This window comes from Fusarium proliferatum, assembly GCF_900067095.1.
Source record: "Fusarium proliferatum ET1 genome assembly, contig: FPRO_scaffold004, whole genome shotgun sequence".
NCBI lineage: Eukaryota > Fungi > Ascomycota > Sordariomycetes > Hypocreales > Nectriaceae > Fusarium > Fusarium proliferatum.
In genome coordinates, this window is record NW_022194793.1 from 3,932,035 (window position 1) to 3,949,555 (window position 17,521).

Genomic DNA, 17,521 nt, shown 5'->3' on the forward strand with positions numbered 1-17,521 from the left:
GCGGCATTTTTACCCCACATGTACATGTTAGCGCTGTTCAACTGTCGAGATCGACACAGTGCACTCCATAAGCGACTCTTCTCCCCGCAAGCCTCTCCCCTCCCCTCCTTGGCTCCCCAGTACTCTACCCGTTACTGTAGTTTTATGTCTGCCCTGCCTTTTTATGTAACTAAACCTCCTTAGTTGGGTTTCACCGGGGTTCGAGCCAACAATTAAATCTGTTCCCTATGGCTTGCATCTACAGTACAATTTACCAAACAGAGCAGCCTACTTCTCGCCCAATAGAATACGCTGGCCCTCGCGAACATTTTCACATAAAGGCTGACCCATCCACTCAGGCTCTGCCTTGGCCAGTGTATCCTCAAACTCAGTGATTTCATCTCCAGAGACGAAAAATGACTTTCCATTAAGGTCTGGCCTTATGATGGGCAGGAAAAGTGCCTTAGCGACACCCAATGGTGTGTTCTTCGGCAATGTCCAGCTAGCAAGCCAGTCCGCAAGCAGCATGGGGGTAACTAATAGTACGGATCAGTATACTGACCTCTAAAGATCTCTTTTTCCTGAGCTTTGTATGTTGAAAGATCGCGACGTACCTGTGAGCCAAGGAGCTACCGTGTTAATCGTGACATTCCTCTTGAGAGTTTCGGAGCGTAGCGCGCGCATCAACCCGACCACTCCGGCTTTTGCGGTGCAGTACGTGTAAATCGGAGGAGCAGGGAAGAATGCCCCGGCAGAAGACGTCAAGACTAGTTGACACCGCGTTTCTGGCCATTTGGAGAAGTAATGAAGTGCAATTTTGGTGACATAAAGCTGTCCAACCAGATTGACGTCGATAGACTTGAGAGATGGTGGTTTAAGACGACCAGTCTGTGCCTCTGTTACGTCCTCGAGCAGATCCTCATTTGTGTTAATACCAGCATTGGATAGAACGCTGTGGATCACTCCGAACTTGTTGTAGCCAGCTTCGAATAGATCCAAGATGTTATCCCAGTTCGACACATCGCAGCTCCTGAAAAGTATGCGCTCTCCTAGTGTATCCGTGAGGGAAGTTCCCTCCTTCTCGTTCCAGTCGCCAAGGATGACATTCGCCCCCTGTTCTATACAATGAATCAGTTCTGAATTGGTCCATGATTAATCAGTCTTATGCCTAGAGTACCTACCGACAGCCGCTTCCAGAGCAGCTCGTCCTATACCTGTCGTGCCTCCAATGATAACAATGGTCATGCCCTTTAGAACAGCGAGGTCGCCGTCATTAACGAGGTATGTGGTCATTGGATATAAGTTGGAAACGATTTCATAGAGTTACCTGGGAAGGAATGATTAGGTGTTTATATATCAGAGCCAGATAAAAGGGACCAGGCCATGTCTGAATACTAATACGAGTTTTTGTACCGTGGAGCATATTCCGTCCCACATTGAGCACAGAAATCCGGGGTAATGCGGAGAAAGGCGGGGAGTCTATGAGACTATACCATCAATGGGTTAGTTAGGGCATCCAGTCACTGGCCAACTGCGCACGAGGATGACCAAGGTCCGGGGCTTCGGACTACTACTGGTTATAGCAATCTGGCCCACATAGAATGGCTCGCAACATCATGGCGGTAACCCGAGAACTGGACCCCTCACTCCCACCTGCCAACCTTCCCCTCGACAATTCATCACCATCGAACATTTTCTGGTCGCAGTGGTATCGGAATCATGGCTCCAATTGTTTGCCAAACCTGCGACCGGAGTTTCTCCAAGCTAGAACATTTAAAGCGTCATGAGCGTTCACGTCTGTGCCCGCACGCCGCAGCTGCTTGTACAGTGCTAATATACCCGTAGACACAAAGGTGCGGCCTCATCAGTGCCATATTTGCAAGAAGTCATACGCCCGAAGGTAAGAAGAAGTACCGCACCCATGGGATGCATATAGCCAGCTCACCCCACAGCGATGTCCTGTATCGTCATTACAAGAACCATGGTCCAGAAGCTATGAAGCTGTCAGAAAGATCCAAGGCGAAGAAGGGACATAAGCAAATCAGTTCGCCGGAAGGGCCATTGCAAGATCAGCACGTCGATAATGCTAGCCTGGACGGAAGCTCGAGTTCCCACAGAAGCCCAAACGGATCGCAAGGATTACAAGAAGGACTCTCCGAGTGGAATATCATCGTCGCTACTACTGTTCAACAGCCATCGCCAGATGTGTCGAACAACTCAACTGGATCTTGGTCGCATCATGAGTCCAACGCTGGCGTTCCAGCCGATAACCCCGGTCATGTCACGCCGGATGACCAGGCAGGTCCAGAGTCTGAGGATAATCCTCCTGCCACGGCCATGCAGACTCATCTCACAAATCCGGAGCAGGCGCTGATTAGCTCACACGTCGTAAGCAATGGAGTGTGTGCCCCATTGGAAATTGCGATGACAATACCTCCCCAACGAGGACCTTTGTTGACAGGCAGCACAATCCCACAGACTATGGGCGAATTGCACTACCCCTTCTCACAAGCTGAGGAAACGGGTACGCCGATGGTCCTAGATGGAGGGAGTCCTTTCACCCTGCCTCAAGAGGATTGGTGGCTTTCCTTTGGCGATTTCGATATGTCGACAGTTCCCAATGTCACAACGCTGGATGCACGAGAAGTGATTGTGGACGGTAACGGCAATAGAATCTCTCCCTTTCCTCCAGCTGATGATGAAGTTCACTCAGGTAAAAACAGCCATGATGATCCTACGACTCCATTGAGCAAGCAGCTTCCACGATTGCAGCACGTGTGGGCTCGGCGGTCAAGTGAAGCATCAAAACCCATGGCGAACCTGTGGCATGCCTTGTCTACAGGGAAGGGTTTATTCGGTAATCTTGAAGATAGTCCCATCAGTAACTCTAACAACAAAGTGAGACGGTATCGCACCTTGGACAGCGAAACGAGGCACCAGGTGTGCGATGTATTCCAGTCCATGCTGATATCAACCACTGGCGATGTGTCTGTGTCTTTGCCTGCACCTGAGTCGGTAGAAATTGCTTACGAGCACTACTGGATACATCAACACAATGTTGTGCCAGTGATTCACGCTCCAACATTTCAAGCGGAAAAGGCCCCTTTGGACCTGGTGGTGACCATGTGTACGATTGGTTTCAGTGTTATGGGGACTCCAGAGCTCAATCGTCTGGTTGACAGAGCATACCCAGTAAGCGCCTTCACTGTTCGAACTATCTGTTTATGTCTAACTTGGTTTCCATCAGAGTCTTCTGAAGCGGATATCAGAGCTCCTACAAACATTGGAAAACAACGAGAACATGAAATTGACAGATCGACTTGAGACGATGATAACTGTTTTACTTACACTGAACCTTGGTGCAATCAATAGCGTGAGTGCGCCTTTGGTGAACAGAAAGAAACCCAAACTGACGGCTTTAAGAATCGAGACGGTTTTACAGATACCGAGCCTATGTACGCTACGCTACATTCTAGGCTACTGAATGTAAGTAAGGTCGTGGCCAAGGACCAAGATGTGTGTTAACCAAAGCTTCAGAGAGCGCAAAAGGATGGTTTATTCGCGGCAGACAAGCTTCCTCCTTCTTTAACAGCACTGATATCACTCCCCACAGAAGGCAAACGCTGGAGAGTCTGGGGAAGCGTGGAGTCCGTCAAGCGGTAATACAAAATCCTTAGTGCCCAATAGACCGTCAGCTGAACCAACCTCTAGCCTCATATTAAACCTTCTGCAACTCGACTGCTGGTTTACAGTATTTTTCGCCACGGAGCCAACATTGCAAATAGACGCAGTCTACGTCATGCCCGTATGCGACAGTGAACTCTTCGAAGCTGGCATCTTGGAAAGATGGTGCCAGATGCGACCCGACTTTCATCAAATGGCCTACCCCGTTGTATCAGCGAGCTACTCTAAAACACCCGGAGTCGCTAGAAGTTACGATATGATGTACACACTACTCATGATACTCCAGCTACGCTTTTCTGCTGCGTCATTAGTCGTTGAACGAGCCACGCAACATGGCGATGCCCCGCCATCTTCACCTCCCTGGAAGGTCTTTGGTCGTGATATCCGCACAAAATGCTTAGTTGGCTTGACTGTTGACTTAGTCAGGGCGGCTATACCGAAAGACCGTAACTTCGAGATGAACTCGGCTGTATCATGGCATGCATTGTGTTTATCTCTTACTGCCAACATCCGATTGCTTGAAACGGCCGCCGGGCGCTCCGGCCCCGAAGCGGCTTCCCAAGCTATGAAAGAGGTATCAGTGTGGGCACAGACGCCCACAGCGCGACGAGCTGCTTTACATGCAGCGCATATCTTTTACCTACTTTTTAAGCGCCGTTTTAGCGATCCAGTTAAGCTGCACACCATTATTAGTCTTTTCCAAGCCGCCCTTGTCTTAGGGTTTTACATATGCGCTCGAAAACACCCAGACACTCCCCAAGTCTTCCACGTCTACGATACTATCAATTGGGCGGACCTCGGTGTTTTTGGGCTGACTGATGAGGCTCCGGACTTACCGCCTGAGATTATGCAACTCCCCGAGGCTCAGTACATTGTACAGGAACAGACTATTGCTTTTGGAAACTTTATTATCACGTCTGGGATAACAGAGGCACGTAAATGCTGGCTACAGTTTGCGTCGCTGATGATAGGACTGGGTAGGTGGAAATCGCGTACATTTTCACGCATTCTCCACGTTATGTGTGATAACCTGTCGGAGGGAGAGTCAGCAGCAGATGGCAACAATGGTGAAAAGCCCTGATGAGAAGGTGTAGTTTGCATATGTACTTAATACTGTTTGAAACAAGCCTGGAGGATATGAAACCCCCACGAACTGTGCTTTTTCCTTATGCTACATGCTTTGAGTGCCTTTCAATCCAACCTCTCTTACACCTTTACTGGCTTACGGAAGTTCTGTGTGATATCATGAGCAAGACTCATAGAAGCCTGATGTCAAGTTAGCCGCAATAACATTTAGTATCAGCTCTCGGGAAAGGCAAACCTCGCGCAATTGGTTCATAAGGTTCTCATCCTTGTTGGCCTTTTCAATAAGTTTAAAGAACTCATCTTTGGCAAATGTCTCCTCGGGTTCCTTCTCCCAAAGGCGCTTGAAGTTCGCCGTGGACATTGGATCCACAATGTTCTCGTACTTCTCACGACGAACGCGACTGTACTCGTCAAGAATGCTGTCATCAGTAAGACCCTTGTTCAAGCCATCCAGCGCATCACAGAGACAGCCCACGTCAGCGATACCGCCAACCAATCCAAGACCACCACTGCTGAAGTTAGAGGCTGATTTTATGATATAGGACGGCTTACGAACAATGGATTGCAAATATGTGCGGCATCCGCAGCGAGCAGAAATCTGCCTACACGCAGTTTCTTGGCCAGACGCTGGTGCATCTTGTACGGGCCAATATTCTCAATCTTATATTCTGAAGGCTCAGGAGTACCGGGAAGCATCTGTTTGTAACGCATGGGAAGACGTTTTTCATAATCTTCCTTGGTCAGACCTGGAATGTCGCCGTAGGTAACGCGCCACAACCCGTCATTGGTGATCTTGGCTGCCATGTACCAATCGGTAGGGTGGACAATAAAGTTGCTGTCGTCGTATCCAAATTTCTCAAAGGGATAATAAGCCTAGTAGACCGGTCAGTCCGACTGTCACGTTTACTTGTGCGCGTGAACGACTTAGATGGTTGCCACTTACATTGCTAGCAATAATCTGTTGGTTCCAGGTCCAGCCAGGAAAGTCCAGGTCGCCGAAAAGGGAACGTCTGATCTGGCTGTTCCCTCCGTCGCAGCCTACAATGTAGTCGGCCTCGAAGCGCTTGACATCGCCGTCGGCATCGACGTCGACCCACGCCTTGTCATCTGTCTGGCCAATCTGAGGAAGCACTCTGTGCTTGAATAGAACCCCAACTCCAGCAGAGATGGCCTCGTCGTATAGAATTTCGCAAACACGACCCAGCGGTAGAACCACCATACGATGGACACTTGATTTAGGGATGGATTTCTGGTCGATGCCGACTACGGCGCGTCCATCTTTGTATCGCCACGTTACGCCGCCGGGGTGGAATCCCTCGGCTTGAATCTTGTCCAATACGCCAGCACGCTCCAGCTCATATTTTCCCGGTCCGCCGTAGTGGCATGCACGTGGTTGTGCGTCGAGTTGTTCAGCTGCCTCGAGGATCTGACTGGTGATGCCGCGCTTCTGTAAGAGAATGCTCAGGATGAGACCTGAGGGTCCTGCCCCAACAATAATAACCTATCGACAAGCCAGTCAGCATCAGGCCTCACTCATCCATGCTCATCCTTCCAATATATAGTCTATCATTCCGCAGAACTACAGCTGAGGGGCTGTTTCGCACCTTCATTGTAAAGATCTGAGTGAAGTAGGTGGTCCCAAAGGTGTAAGATAAATAATCACGGAAACAGATATCGGGATTTCAAATGGTGTATAGGAAAAGAAAAGTGCCGTTCTTATCAGACTTGCTCACTGGTGGGGTTGACTCACTTAGGGTAAACGGACAAAAAGTTATCTCAGTGTTAGAACTTCTTTGCTTTAATAAACTCGATCGAGCTTCCACTATCGTTCCCGAAAAGGAAAAGGGCAATCCACCTCCAGTCCACCCGCCGTATTCACCTTCGCAACTTGAGATCAAGCTAACTAACTACCTTCAGGTGTTTATGCCTACCCTAAAGCCATACTCACGCACGCATGATAGGGACGCAACCAATAAGCTCTCCCTGTAAAATTGAGTGTGGGGAAAGTCTGTGCTTTACCCCAGGACTTCAGTTGTAAAAGTGTACGGAGTGACTGGTCTCAGCTGTTCGTAGCGCCATGTCATATCCCCGCCACAAAATTGATGTGGAGAGAGTTGACCCATCATTTCATTAGTCTGGCTATTACTGCTCTGGGACCCCCCCTCCCCCACATTCTTGAGTCCCAGCGTGCACCCCATCTGCCCATCGTGATAAGTGCTGTAGCAATCGTATTTGCCCCTTACAGCCTCAGTCACATGATGGACAACACCCCATTATAGGAAGGGACTCTTATGGATAATTTAACAATTCCCATATGAATATACCATTAGTTCTAAACAAACCCCAATGAGAGTCTGTATCTTTAACAAATAAATGCATTGTCCTGTTGTCAGACATGGTCTTCGTTTGTAAGCCATTCGAGAAATCAATACTACTTATACCTTCTTCGGATTCGCTAAGCGCCGGTTTAAACTGAACATGCTGGCGAATCTGACCATCAGAGCCTCTCAGTTCGATGCTCAAAACATATTTGACATCGCTTCAAGCATCACCTTTGACCGTGTTCGCCGCTTCTGCAGCTTCTTTGCATTGATCGCCGTAATTGCCCTGCTGAAAGAATGGGCTAGAGTCCTTAACATGCGCCGGAAACTGCCTCCAGGACCCTTTCCTTTCCCAATTATCGGAAACCATTTCCAGACGCCGGCCGTCAGACCTTGGATTGCATGGGAGAAGTGGGGAAAATACTACAATAGCCCTTTAATGACGATTTGGATTGGTGGCTATCCTCGAATCATCATGTCGGATGCTTGGGTTGCTTCTGACCTTCTTGAGAAGAAGTCGGATGTCTTCTCTTCTCGACCGAAGCTCATCATGATGGGCGATTTGATCAATACAACCACCACGAATCAGACTATGCTTGAGTATGGAAATCGTTGGAGATTGCACCGTAAGCTCATGGTAAGTCGTCGGAGGTTAGATCCTTCTGCGAACCGGGCTAATTACCCTCTAGCATACTGCCGTTGGCACGCAGGCAGTGCGTGGTTACCGCTCTTACCAGGCCGATGAGTCCAAGATTCTTACCAGAGACTTCCTAGAGATTCCGCACGATTATGAAATGTCAATCGAGCGCTACTCAGTCTCCACCAGCTCGATTGTCGGCTGGGGCAGAAGAATCGACAAGAACAACGACTATGTTGCTGTCCAGGCTCTGAAATTCATGGAGAGCGTCAATCTTGTGGTTCCCGGTGCTTTCATCATGGAAGCTCTGCCATGGCTACAGAAGCTCCCCTCTTGGCTCTACAAATTTCCCCATGCTCTCAGGCTCGGTTCCGCTATTGGGGCGCGCTACTTCTACATGCTTACAGAAGAGAGCATGGGTAATAAGCAAAAGGCTTTTAATTCGACCGTGATGAAGGCTCAAAAGGATCATAGCATGACTGACCTTGAGGTTGCTGGTTTAATGGCCAGCGTGATCGGTGGTGGCGTTGACACCACATCTAGCACCATGGTGAGCTGCATTCTGGCCATGTGTGCGTTCCCCGAGGTTCAGAAGAAGGCACAAGAGGAGTTGGATCATGTCGTTGGACACGACAGGTCTCCCGACTGGAGTGACATTGATGGTAACAAACTGCCCTACATCACCGCTATTGTCAAGGAAACTCTTCGCTGGAGAACTGTCACCGTCTTGGCTGGTATTCCTCACGCCAACACCGTTGACATCGACTACCGCGGTTATCATTTCCCAGCTGGCACGAACTTCACTGGAAATATGTGGGCTATTCACCGGAACCCTGTTGATTTCCCGGACCCGGACAACTTTATACCTGAGCGATTCCTTGATGGGCCCTGGAAGAAACCATACCCTAATGCAAGAGGTAGCAATCCCTTCGGGTGGGGGCGCCGCCAGTGCAGTGGCCAGCCTCTTGCCGAACAGGGTCTTTTTTACTCGCTAGGTCGCATCATTTGGGCATTCCACATTGAACCTGGTCTAAATAAGGACGTAAGTCTACCATATACGCTGGCCCTTGGGAGTATAAGTAAAGCTAACAAGGAAGCAGGGCTCGGTGCACAATCCTGACATCTTTGCATTCACTGAGAACGAGAATATGCGTCCGATGCCGTTCCCTGCCCGTTTTACCCCCCGGTCTGAGAAAATCAAGAATATTATCTCAGAGGAAGCAGCCATTGCCAGGGAGGCCCTACGCTGTTATGACGGGGAAACTAAGCTCACTATGGCGGACGCCGTTAGCCGTCCTGCCTTTGAGTAGGGTGCTCAGAACGTATACCCAACTCCGGTTCACGCATATTCACTCAAACAGATCAAGGAGTGGATCCTAAGATATCTCCCTTGTGAATTTCAGGGTTGTCTCAATATTTTGTAATGCCATCAAAGCCATGATAATATGCCATGTTGGGAATAAATTGGCGTCTTGCACCATGTGCACGTTGGCAGAATTATCGCTTCTCTATCGTGTGATAGGGAACACTTGCGTCTTGGTTATTTGAGGACAACCTTTATCGCCGATTGGTGATAGTACCAACAATTAATCTCGTATCTGCCCTTATTTGATGTAGTTCGTAAATCTATTTGCAAAGGGGTCTGACGTGGGGTAAGAATCTACTGTACGAAGCATCCATGTGGAGGGAGTGGAGGCAATCTGGGGTAGATCCTTCATTGAATCTTAGCGGCTTCATTACTAAACTCGCTATGATCTTCTACCAAGTCGTTGGGTTATAGCACCAACCACCCAGGGACAACGTTATGTAAAGCTCCACTCAGTCTGATGCATAAAAGAGTCGATATAGTCAGGTCACTCTTTTCTCGCCGTATTGATTGAGACTAGATTACGCTGGCTAAGAACATTAATCAAGCTAACTGAGATGGCAGAGGTAGTCCAAGTCTTCCAACTACAGCACCCACTGCTGGGCTGCATCAACGGTACTGATGGTGATGTCGTGGCATTCCGTGGTATCCAATATGCCACTCTGGAAAATAGACTGGCAGAAGCGGTCATCAAAGATAGCTATCCCAAAACAATTGATGCGACAAAATACGGGTAAGGTATACGGATATCACGTTGAAAGATGCGAAGCTAATCAACCAGCAGCCCAATATCGCCGAATCCTCCAGGCTCATTCCAACTCGAAATGAAACTCATGCAGCAGACCCAGCCTGATCCAGACTACTTGACAAGCTCTGACATAGAAGCGTTGAATCTCAACATCTGGATTCCCAAGGGCCGAGAGGGACAGCTTCTACAAAACTTGCCTGTGTACGTCTTCATCCATGGCGGTGGTTTCATCAGTGGTTCTGGGAATAGCCCACACTATGATCTCACGCGGCTTGTTAAACTCTCGGCGGCAAAGGGAACACCGATTATTGGTGTCACAGTCAAGTATGCAGAAATTTGCAGCACGTACATCGGATTGCATGAACTGACGAGGATCTCACAGCTACAGGTTGGGCTTACTTGGCCTGCTTACTTCTCAAGAGCTGCGAGATGCTGATTTTAAGGCAAATAACCAGCTACGGGATCAGCGGGCCGCTTTTCAATGGCTTAAGAAATACATAGAGGGCTTTGGAGGTGACCCAGAGAATATAACTGCCTCCGGCGAAAGCACTGGTGGAGGTATGCAACAGTCAGCCATTCGAGATTCATAAATAACGTTTCTTCTGCACAGTTTGCACCGGCCTGCATTTACTTTCGCAGGAGTCATTGTTCAATAGAGCCTACTTGACAGGCGGGTCGCCTCTTCTGATGCAAGTAGCTGGGCTGGAGGAACATGAGAATCATTACCGGCAGGTTATTGAAGCTTTGGGATTGGCTGCTGCAACCCCCGAAGAACGAATATTTGCCCTGCTTGGGACACCATATGACGAGCTGTTTACCAGAGTACCTATGAACATTGCCTACCGCCCAATGCTTGATGGAGACGTGGTCCCATTTGCGATGAACCATGGCAATGTACAAGACAAGGAATCCAAGATTCCGGGTCGACGGTGGTTAAACGGCCTGGTTATTGGTGATTGCCAATTCGATGTAGGTTGATCTGGGCCTAAGTCATCAATTACTAACCTCCGTATATAGGCATCTAGTCTGGCGATTCTTGCAGGGTTCAAGAAAAGCAATATTGCGAAGAAATTCCCTGATATCATGAGGGCTAGGCTCGGCGACAGCGCCACCACAGAGCGCCTGCTTGCAGCCTATGATGCCGACGCTTCCAACGACGACGAGACTGTCTTCACAGGCTTTTTGCGGTTCTCAACCGATATTGGATACTACGCAGCGACCTGTTCCTTCGCGCAGGGCTGGGCTCCCATAACGCACACATTCGCATTCAACGAGCCAAATCCCTGGTCGGGCATGTTCCAAGGACATGCGACCCATGTATTCGACATAGCTATGCTATTCCAGAACTTCCAGACAGACCTACCAGCGGCCCAGGTCGAAGCCGGGAGGCAGATGGCCGCTGACCTCTTTCTTTTTGTCCATGGAAGGCCACCCTGGGTCACAGCTGGTAAAGGCACTATGGTGTACGGACCAAGCGTAGTTGGACCTGTGCGCAATGTGGTTTCCGGTAGACTGCCTGAGGAGGCTGGTCGTCGACGTGCTATCATTGATGCTAGTGATGCGATTACCGTAGACGAGATTGCGGCTGCTCATGCGGCGTTTATGGCTAGTGCATAGAGCAGCATAAACATGCTGAGACAATGATTTGGAGAACATCGGTAGAGATCTTAATCTTGTGTACATAGTGACAACTCAAATGCCAAAGTGCCAGAGTATTTCGTACATAAACTAAGCTTTATTGACCAAACTCGGCTTCAATCATCAATTGACGACGATTAGTCTTTCTGACCTGCTCAAATGTTTTGGCCAGCTGTTCAAGTATATCCCCCATTCGAGGCGTGATGCCCCAGAACCAAGCCTGACAAAGTCACCGTTAGCATCAAAACCCTGAGGCTTGAATCCTGCAGCACTTACGCCTTTTAGGTACCAGCTCCATGTTCTCGCCACACCAGCAGCTACAGAAATGCTCTCTGTCAGATCATATTCAGCATCGACGAGAAGTTCCTTGACGTTGTTAAACAGCTTTAGCTCCTTTGGGTGGATGGGAGTATTTCTGACTAAGTCCATCTCAACATGATGGGTCCATTTCGTTACGAGAAGTGCTTTTCGGCCACGGCAGTGTTAGTAGCAGTGAGTCGGATCAAAAGCAACAGTGAATGGCGTGAGTTCTAGGTTACGTACCGCACTCAAATCCTGCAATAGCATGTTCAACACCTAGTTTAAAGGAGGTTTTTTTGCCCACCAAAAGGTGTCCAACGTCTGGTGGAAGCTTCAGACTGTCTAAGCACTCAGCAGTGACCTCTGAGAGACTTCGGTTTCGTTCCAGGTTCCCCATAACATAAGGCGTGGCACAAGCAAACAAGTCGCTCTGCACTGAGTCCGTAAAACTGAGATACAATGACGCACTCAGTGGTCGGTATAGTCTCGCGTATGCAATGCATAGAATAGCATTATGATCAAAAGGCGGGCAGAGCTCGGTAGTCTGGGCCTCTGTCCTCGATTGCTTGGCTCGATCCTTGTGTAGGAACAAACGACATCTCGCAAGCGATTCCAAGGTTCTATTCCAGAGTGCTGCACTGAGTGAGTCACCGTTACTTACACCATCGAAAGACCTCCACGGTTCACAGACTGCTTCCGAGATTTGAAATCGCTGCCATATATGCACAATAACAGCATGCATAAGCACGTAAGCCGAGAATAAAGAGACACTGTATTCTCCAGAAGCCCTGGGCTGCGGCATCATGATATCGGCGAGGATATCTCTCAAGGTGCGGTTTCCAAGTCGCTTCCGCTCTTCGGCGTTGCCTGAACAGTGCTTACGCCACTCCTCTGGTGACGAGGATGACCATTCATCTTCGTTTGCAATGGGTTGCATCTGAAAATCCCTCGCCATGCCAATGACAGGACTCACATCGTATAGCACCATCGCTAACGTACTCAAGATGAAGCTTGCCCCTAGAGCACGTCGCCAGGCCTCGTGCTCGACCCATTCTGGCCAGGACATGGCATCCATCTCGGCTTGTTGCGTTGAAGTATAATCCAAAGCATATCTATGCGCCTTTTTATGGAAAGAAAAAAGTTAGACATGTGTGTGAAATTTGCCATAACCTGATGATGATTTAATGCAAGAACTCACGATGATATAAAACCCGTTGCTCTGCAGCGTCTCAGACACAAGTTGAGCATCGCCGCTCATGATAGAGAAGAAACTCAGGAGTAGCTTCGTCTGCATATACCAAAGTGGCATCCTAGCAGTATTTCTGGGACTTTGCTGACTTTGACTTGCTGGGCTTTGGCGTTCATCGTCTGAGATATAGGATATCTGTAGGCCGTTGTCATCAATTAGGGACAAGTCAAGTTCTTCATAAAGCAGGTCCAGGAGGAGGGAGAGCTAATGCTTCTATAGAGGTGAGTACATACATCTTTTGCAGCACGTAATGCCAGATTATAAATGCGCCGAGCTCGGGAATGATCCTTACTGCACAGAGCCCCAATGCTGCAAATGGCCAGAGTAAGAGGGCTTGGCGTAGAGATGGGATGCCATGTTGCAAGATGTACGATGGGTAGATGATGATTGAAACTAGAAGCATAGCTAGAAAGATATCCCTGGCAGATCGCTACTGGGGGTAGGTCAATATCTGCCTCAGATACGCTAAGCCTCCCTGCCAGGTCACCAAGTAGTACAGCGTAAGCCGAATCATCTAGCCTCGTCCAAGTATAGGAGAGGATTTTCGTTCTCCATAGGTATGGTATATCACGCGCATCAGTTCTTGGGCTTGTTGATGGACCGTTGCAGATTGTCTCTACCGGCTGATTCAAGGGTGCGTGACCAGAAATGGAGGAATCAGCATATAAATTGGGCTGGCAGTATAAGATGGGCTCTGTCTGGAGCACTGTGCTGACGTCGCTGATATGTACGTCCGGGTCATCGTGCACCGAACTCGGAAAGCTTCCATGGCGTGTTCGCGGCTGGTCAGTCTCTAAGAAGGAATGCTGGAACGCTAGGCTACAAGGGCCCCGGGACATAGGCAACGTTTCGTATGAAATGTCGTCCCAGTCAGACTGAATTCTTTGATCGTTTCGTGGCTCATTCATTTGGCAACTAGTGCTGTGCATTAACGGCGACTCCAATTTTCGACTTGACTCCTTAGCCATGGTAGTTTTGTCACCCAAATTTGGAGGTCTTAGTTTAGGAAGCGGATTTGTAGCCTCAAGCATGTCTTCACCTGTGTTAGCTGGTTGTGTGGTGAAACACTGCGCGAGAGTGCCGTGATCATCGTCTGCCCGGCTTACCGTCTCAGGCTGTCGAAGGTTGTGATCCATAGGTTCAATTAACTCAAACATGGGCACAAAGGATTCGGAAAGATGATGCAATGAGCTTTGGGTATTTTTACTGTTGTTGTGCGTGGGGGTCTGAGATATGAGTATAGCCTGGACCGAATTGGCGGCAAGGGGATCAAGTGCGGCTAGCCCGGCTTCGCTCGACTCGGTGAGGAGGTTTTGGGAAGGAGTGGAAGGCAAGACCTCTCCCAGGCTTACGGTTGGATCATGAGATTTTGATGAAGCGGGCGTGTTCTCCGGGTGATAGACAATCATGTCGGGGTCAGGGTCTTGCTGGCTTTCATCCCTCGAATCTTTTCCCAGCAGCCGCTGTTGGCGCAGCTCATGAAGATGGGCGTGGAGTGTCCTCTCATGTCTTGTCACTAAATCTCTGGATCAGCCAAAAGGTTAGTCACCATGTGTAAGAGTTGCTCGATAGGATAGCAATGCAGAACGTACTTTCTCCCGTACGGCTTCTTACAGTAACGGCAGACATAGGGCTTGTCGCGGGTGTGTGTGCGCTCGTGACGGACACAATGCTCGCTCCGTTTGAACTGTCTGCCGCAGTGCTGGCACTCATACTGTTGACGAGGACGGCCCCTCCGGGGAGCAGCCGTGGGAGCGTCAGTCGTGACTGAGGCCAGTGCTGCCGTATCAGAGGTCTTAATGGAAAGCGGCATGCATGCGGTAAAGATCAGTGTTGAGATGTTGATTGGGCTGATGGCTCACAGAAAAGATTTACAGCAATATTCAGCGATTATTCCTGATTGTTTTGCTGATGATGACAACAGTGTGCAGTCAATTCTGGTGAGGCAAATGAATATCTAAATTTGTTGTGACTGGAATCTGGGGAAATTAGCGGCTAAGGATCTGTTGCTCAACACGTCTATTGGGGAAGCGGGGAAACGATTATGCCTCCTCTCGGATTGGCTAGAGCCACTAAAATTCGGGCCGTTTCAGTGGTCTCGATAAAAATTCCCAATCGATACCTTTGTTCCTCCCAGTTTATTTTTGCTGGGTTTGTGTAGGCAACTCAACTTGTACTGAGCTCACGCACTAGATTGTCCATAACAACCTCTATACTTGTATTATGCATTGCGAATTTTCAAAGAAACAATATGGATTCAATCCTCATGTCAGCTGCAACCATGGCTTTGTCCTGTTTAGGCAAACTCCACTTTGAGTTGCAATAGCTTTCGTTATAGGGTGGGTCATAGAAATGCTCAGTTATGGCAAGTTGATTAAGCCATCACCCAGCCCAGAAGAGGTCTCAAAACTTTAATGTCAACCCTGAGCAGAAATAATTGCTTGCTAGATCTTTAGATAATTTGTGGTTTCCTTTGACTAGTTCATTTTTGGACCCTACTATTCCCTCTCTAAAACCGACAGATGCAGACTTGTCTGCTTTCTAATCTCCCTTTGATCATTGGCTAGGATCCTTCTCAAGTCTGAGCATGACAAGAGCATTGTGGTGTCCCCAGTAACGTCTGTAACGCTTACCCCATATGTACATGGGAACAGTGAGGGACATGAGTGCAGCTGTGATACCAGCGAGTGTACCAAAGAGCTCCAGGGGACCACTCATCTGGTACCATGGAATTACGTAAAGAGTTATCCTAAGGCGTGTCAGTCCGACGGAAAACGTGCACATATGGTGACCTACCCGTAGAAGAAGAAGTTTTTAAACGTGACGTTAAAGATAAAGTTCTCCACAGCCAAAGACGGCATCGCATCAAGAGCGTAGGCGGAGGTGACGCTGGCAACAATACACATACCAAAGAGAGTGAGGCCCCAGAGAAAGGATAAAACATAGACAGATAGCCCCTTTTCAATGACGGCACCAAATCCCACAAGACCGGCAACAGTGCAGATAGTACCAGGAATAGCCAGGATCAAACGGAACTCAGGCTCATAGATACCCTTGTTACGCCTGGTCATGAACTTGATCCATGGGTCACTGATCCAAGACATAAGGCTACTCGCGAGAAGTCCACCGATGAATGGACCAGTCGAGACGTATCCTATAGAAGCAGATGTCAAGGTCCATGGAGGACCAGCCAGGAAGACTCCACTAAGAACAGCCATACCAACAAACCAAGCCATGATCAAGCCAGAGATGAATACATTGTAGCTGGTGATGACGTTGAAGACAACAGCAACACTGGCAATACCCATTGAGATGACTGACTTTTCAGTAAATGTACCATTATAAAGTGCCATGTCCTGCAGGAAGGTTTTCTTTGTAGTGATATTCTGGAAACTGGATTCCGCATCATTGTCGACATTGGCTTTCTCAACATGTTCGAGTTGAGCCTGCTCTTGGTTATGCTTCTCCCTAAGATCGACCTGAGAACCAACACGATCAATATTGTAGATAGCGGACCGGTTATAAGTTGTTTCTGGGCAGAAGAGAATGACGAGTATCAACTGGAAACCGAGAAACGCGAGCAGAATGTGAAAGTTGTACTTCCATCCAAGGTTAGTAATGATAACGCCCCCGATGATGCTCACGCCATTGCTTAGCGCGCCAAGTATAAAGATGGGGATAGACACGTAGAAGCCGCGCTCGTGAACGAAGTACAGGTCGCTGATAACTGAAAGACAGAGTGATTCGTATGCTGAAGATCCGAGCCCCTGCAGAACCCGACCGGCGAGGAGTTGATTATAGCCCGGAGCGAATTCAGCGACGAGACAGCCAACTACACCAATGACTGACGATCCAACAAATAGAGGGCGTTTTCCGTACTTGCGTGCAAGAGCAGAGACCAATGGTGATGCAGCTCCCAGAGCGAGAGTGAGATAGCCAGAGAGCTGGGCAATTTTGCCAAAGGATACATGAAGATCGGTTGCAACTTGGACAATGCCGGCATTCAGTATAGGCCCCTAAAGTAGTTGTCAGAAGAGCTCATAATTGGACTGTATCGCTTGAAGAAGCATTAAAATACCCAGGTCATATGAACATACCGGAACAATGCCCACAAACGCAGTACCTAGCATAATAACACCGAAGACCAGGTTGCGCTTCAGGAGAGTCCAGTTCAAGGGATCATTGGGATCATCTGAAGGCTGAGGTACTAGAACGATATGTGAATTCTTGCCGGTATCATGCTTTAGGGAGCGACTTGTTGCCTCGGCGTTATCGCTCGTTGCCTGGTCATCAAGGTTGACAGTGCCGGGGACATGATGGCCGTCCTTTGGATCCAAAACACCGAAAGCCATGGCATATGTAAATACAGAATATGTTATGTGGGCAAAAGGGGGGCAATACTTTAGTGATTTTGTAATGCGGTGTAAGTAGGTAGCCAAGAAGAGGGTCTGTCCATTACTTGTATCCCTTCGTCTACAGAGCATCCAGTTATAATGACCCATGGTGTTTTGCC

At 48.7% G+C, this 17,521-nt stretch overlaps 7 protein-coding genes across 7 annotated transcripts; 3 read left to right on the forward strand and 4 right to left on the reverse strand.

The window, feature by feature from the left end:
- Positions 1-267: 267 nt before the first annotated feature.
- Positions 268-1,272, reverse strand: FPRO_05499 (uncharacterized protein; the record flags this gene model as incomplete). Its single annotated transcript, XM_031231123.1, has 3 exons — positions 268-515; positions 594-1,097; positions 1,161-1,272. The coding sequence occupies 3 exons, from the start codon at positions 1,270-1,272 to the stop codon at positions 268-270; spliced, it is 864 nt and encodes a 287-aa protein (XP_031081192.1).
- Positions 1,273-1,762: 490 nt separating this feature from the next.
- Positions 1,763-4,744, forward strand: FPRO_05500 (uncharacterized protein; the record flags this gene model as incomplete). Its single annotated transcript, XM_031231124.1, has 6 exons — positions 1,763-1,768; positions 1,825-3,171; positions 3,227-3,352; positions 3,403-3,465; positions 3,517-3,638; positions 3,691-4,744. The coding sequence occupies 6 exons, from the start codon at positions 1,763-1,765 to the stop codon at positions 4,742-4,744; spliced, it is 2,718 nt and encodes a 905-aa protein (XP_031081193.1).
- A 125-nt stretch (positions 4,745-4,869) lies between these two features.
- Positions 4,870-6,359, reverse strand: FPRO_05501 (uncharacterized protein; the record flags this gene model as incomplete). Its single annotated transcript, XM_031231125.1, has 5 exons — positions 4,870-4,929; positions 4,985-5,258; positions 5,306-5,622; positions 5,693-6,250; positions 6,333-6,359. The coding sequence occupies 5 exons, from the start codon at positions 6,357-6,359 to the stop codon at positions 4,870-4,872; spliced, it is 1,236 nt and encodes a 411-aa protein (XP_031081194.1).
- Positions 6,360-7,227: 868 nt separating this feature from the next.
- FPRO_05502 (uncharacterized protein) lies at positions 7,228-9,017 on the forward strand (the record flags this gene model as incomplete). Its single annotated transcript, XM_031231126.1, has 3 exons — positions 7,228-7,707; positions 7,760-8,749; positions 8,808-9,017. 3 exons carry the CDS (start codon positions 7,228-7,230, stop codon positions 9,015-9,017), a joined length of 1,680 nt encoding a protein of 559 aa, XP_031081195.1.
- Positions 9,018-9,630: 613 nt separating this feature from the next.
- Positions 9,631-11,438, forward strand: FPRO_05503 (uncharacterized protein; the record flags this gene model as incomplete). Its single annotated transcript, XM_031231128.1, has 5 exons — positions 9,631-9,806; positions 9,858-10,145; positions 10,204-10,379; positions 10,432-10,790; positions 10,839-11,438. The coding sequence occupies 5 exons, from the start codon at positions 9,631-9,633 to the stop codon at positions 11,436-11,438; spliced, it is 1,599 nt and encodes a 532-aa protein (XP_031081196.1).
- Positions 11,439-11,556: 118 nt separating this feature from the next.
- FPRO_05504 (uncharacterized protein) lies at positions 11,557-14,821 on the reverse strand (the record flags this gene model as incomplete). The annotated part of the gene is made up of 6 exons (XM_031231129.1): positions 11,557-11,679; positions 11,736-11,923; positions 12,003-12,879; positions 12,958-13,143; positions 13,242-14,532; positions 14,601-14,821. The coding sequence occupies 6 exons, from the start codon at positions 14,819-14,821 to the stop codon at positions 11,557-11,559; spliced, it is 2,886 nt and encodes a 961-aa protein (XP_031081197.1).
- A 743-nt stretch (positions 14,822-15,564) lies between these two features.
- FPRO_05505 (uncharacterized protein) lies at positions 15,565-17,360 on the reverse strand (the record flags this gene model as incomplete). The annotated part of the gene is made up of 3 exons (XM_031231130.1): positions 15,565-15,757; positions 15,805-17,024; positions 17,106-17,360. The coding sequence occupies 3 exons, from the start codon at positions 17,358-17,360 to the stop codon at positions 15,565-15,567; spliced, it is 1,668 nt and encodes a 555-aa protein (XP_031081198.1).
- Positions 17,361-17,521: the final 161 nt, after the last annotated feature.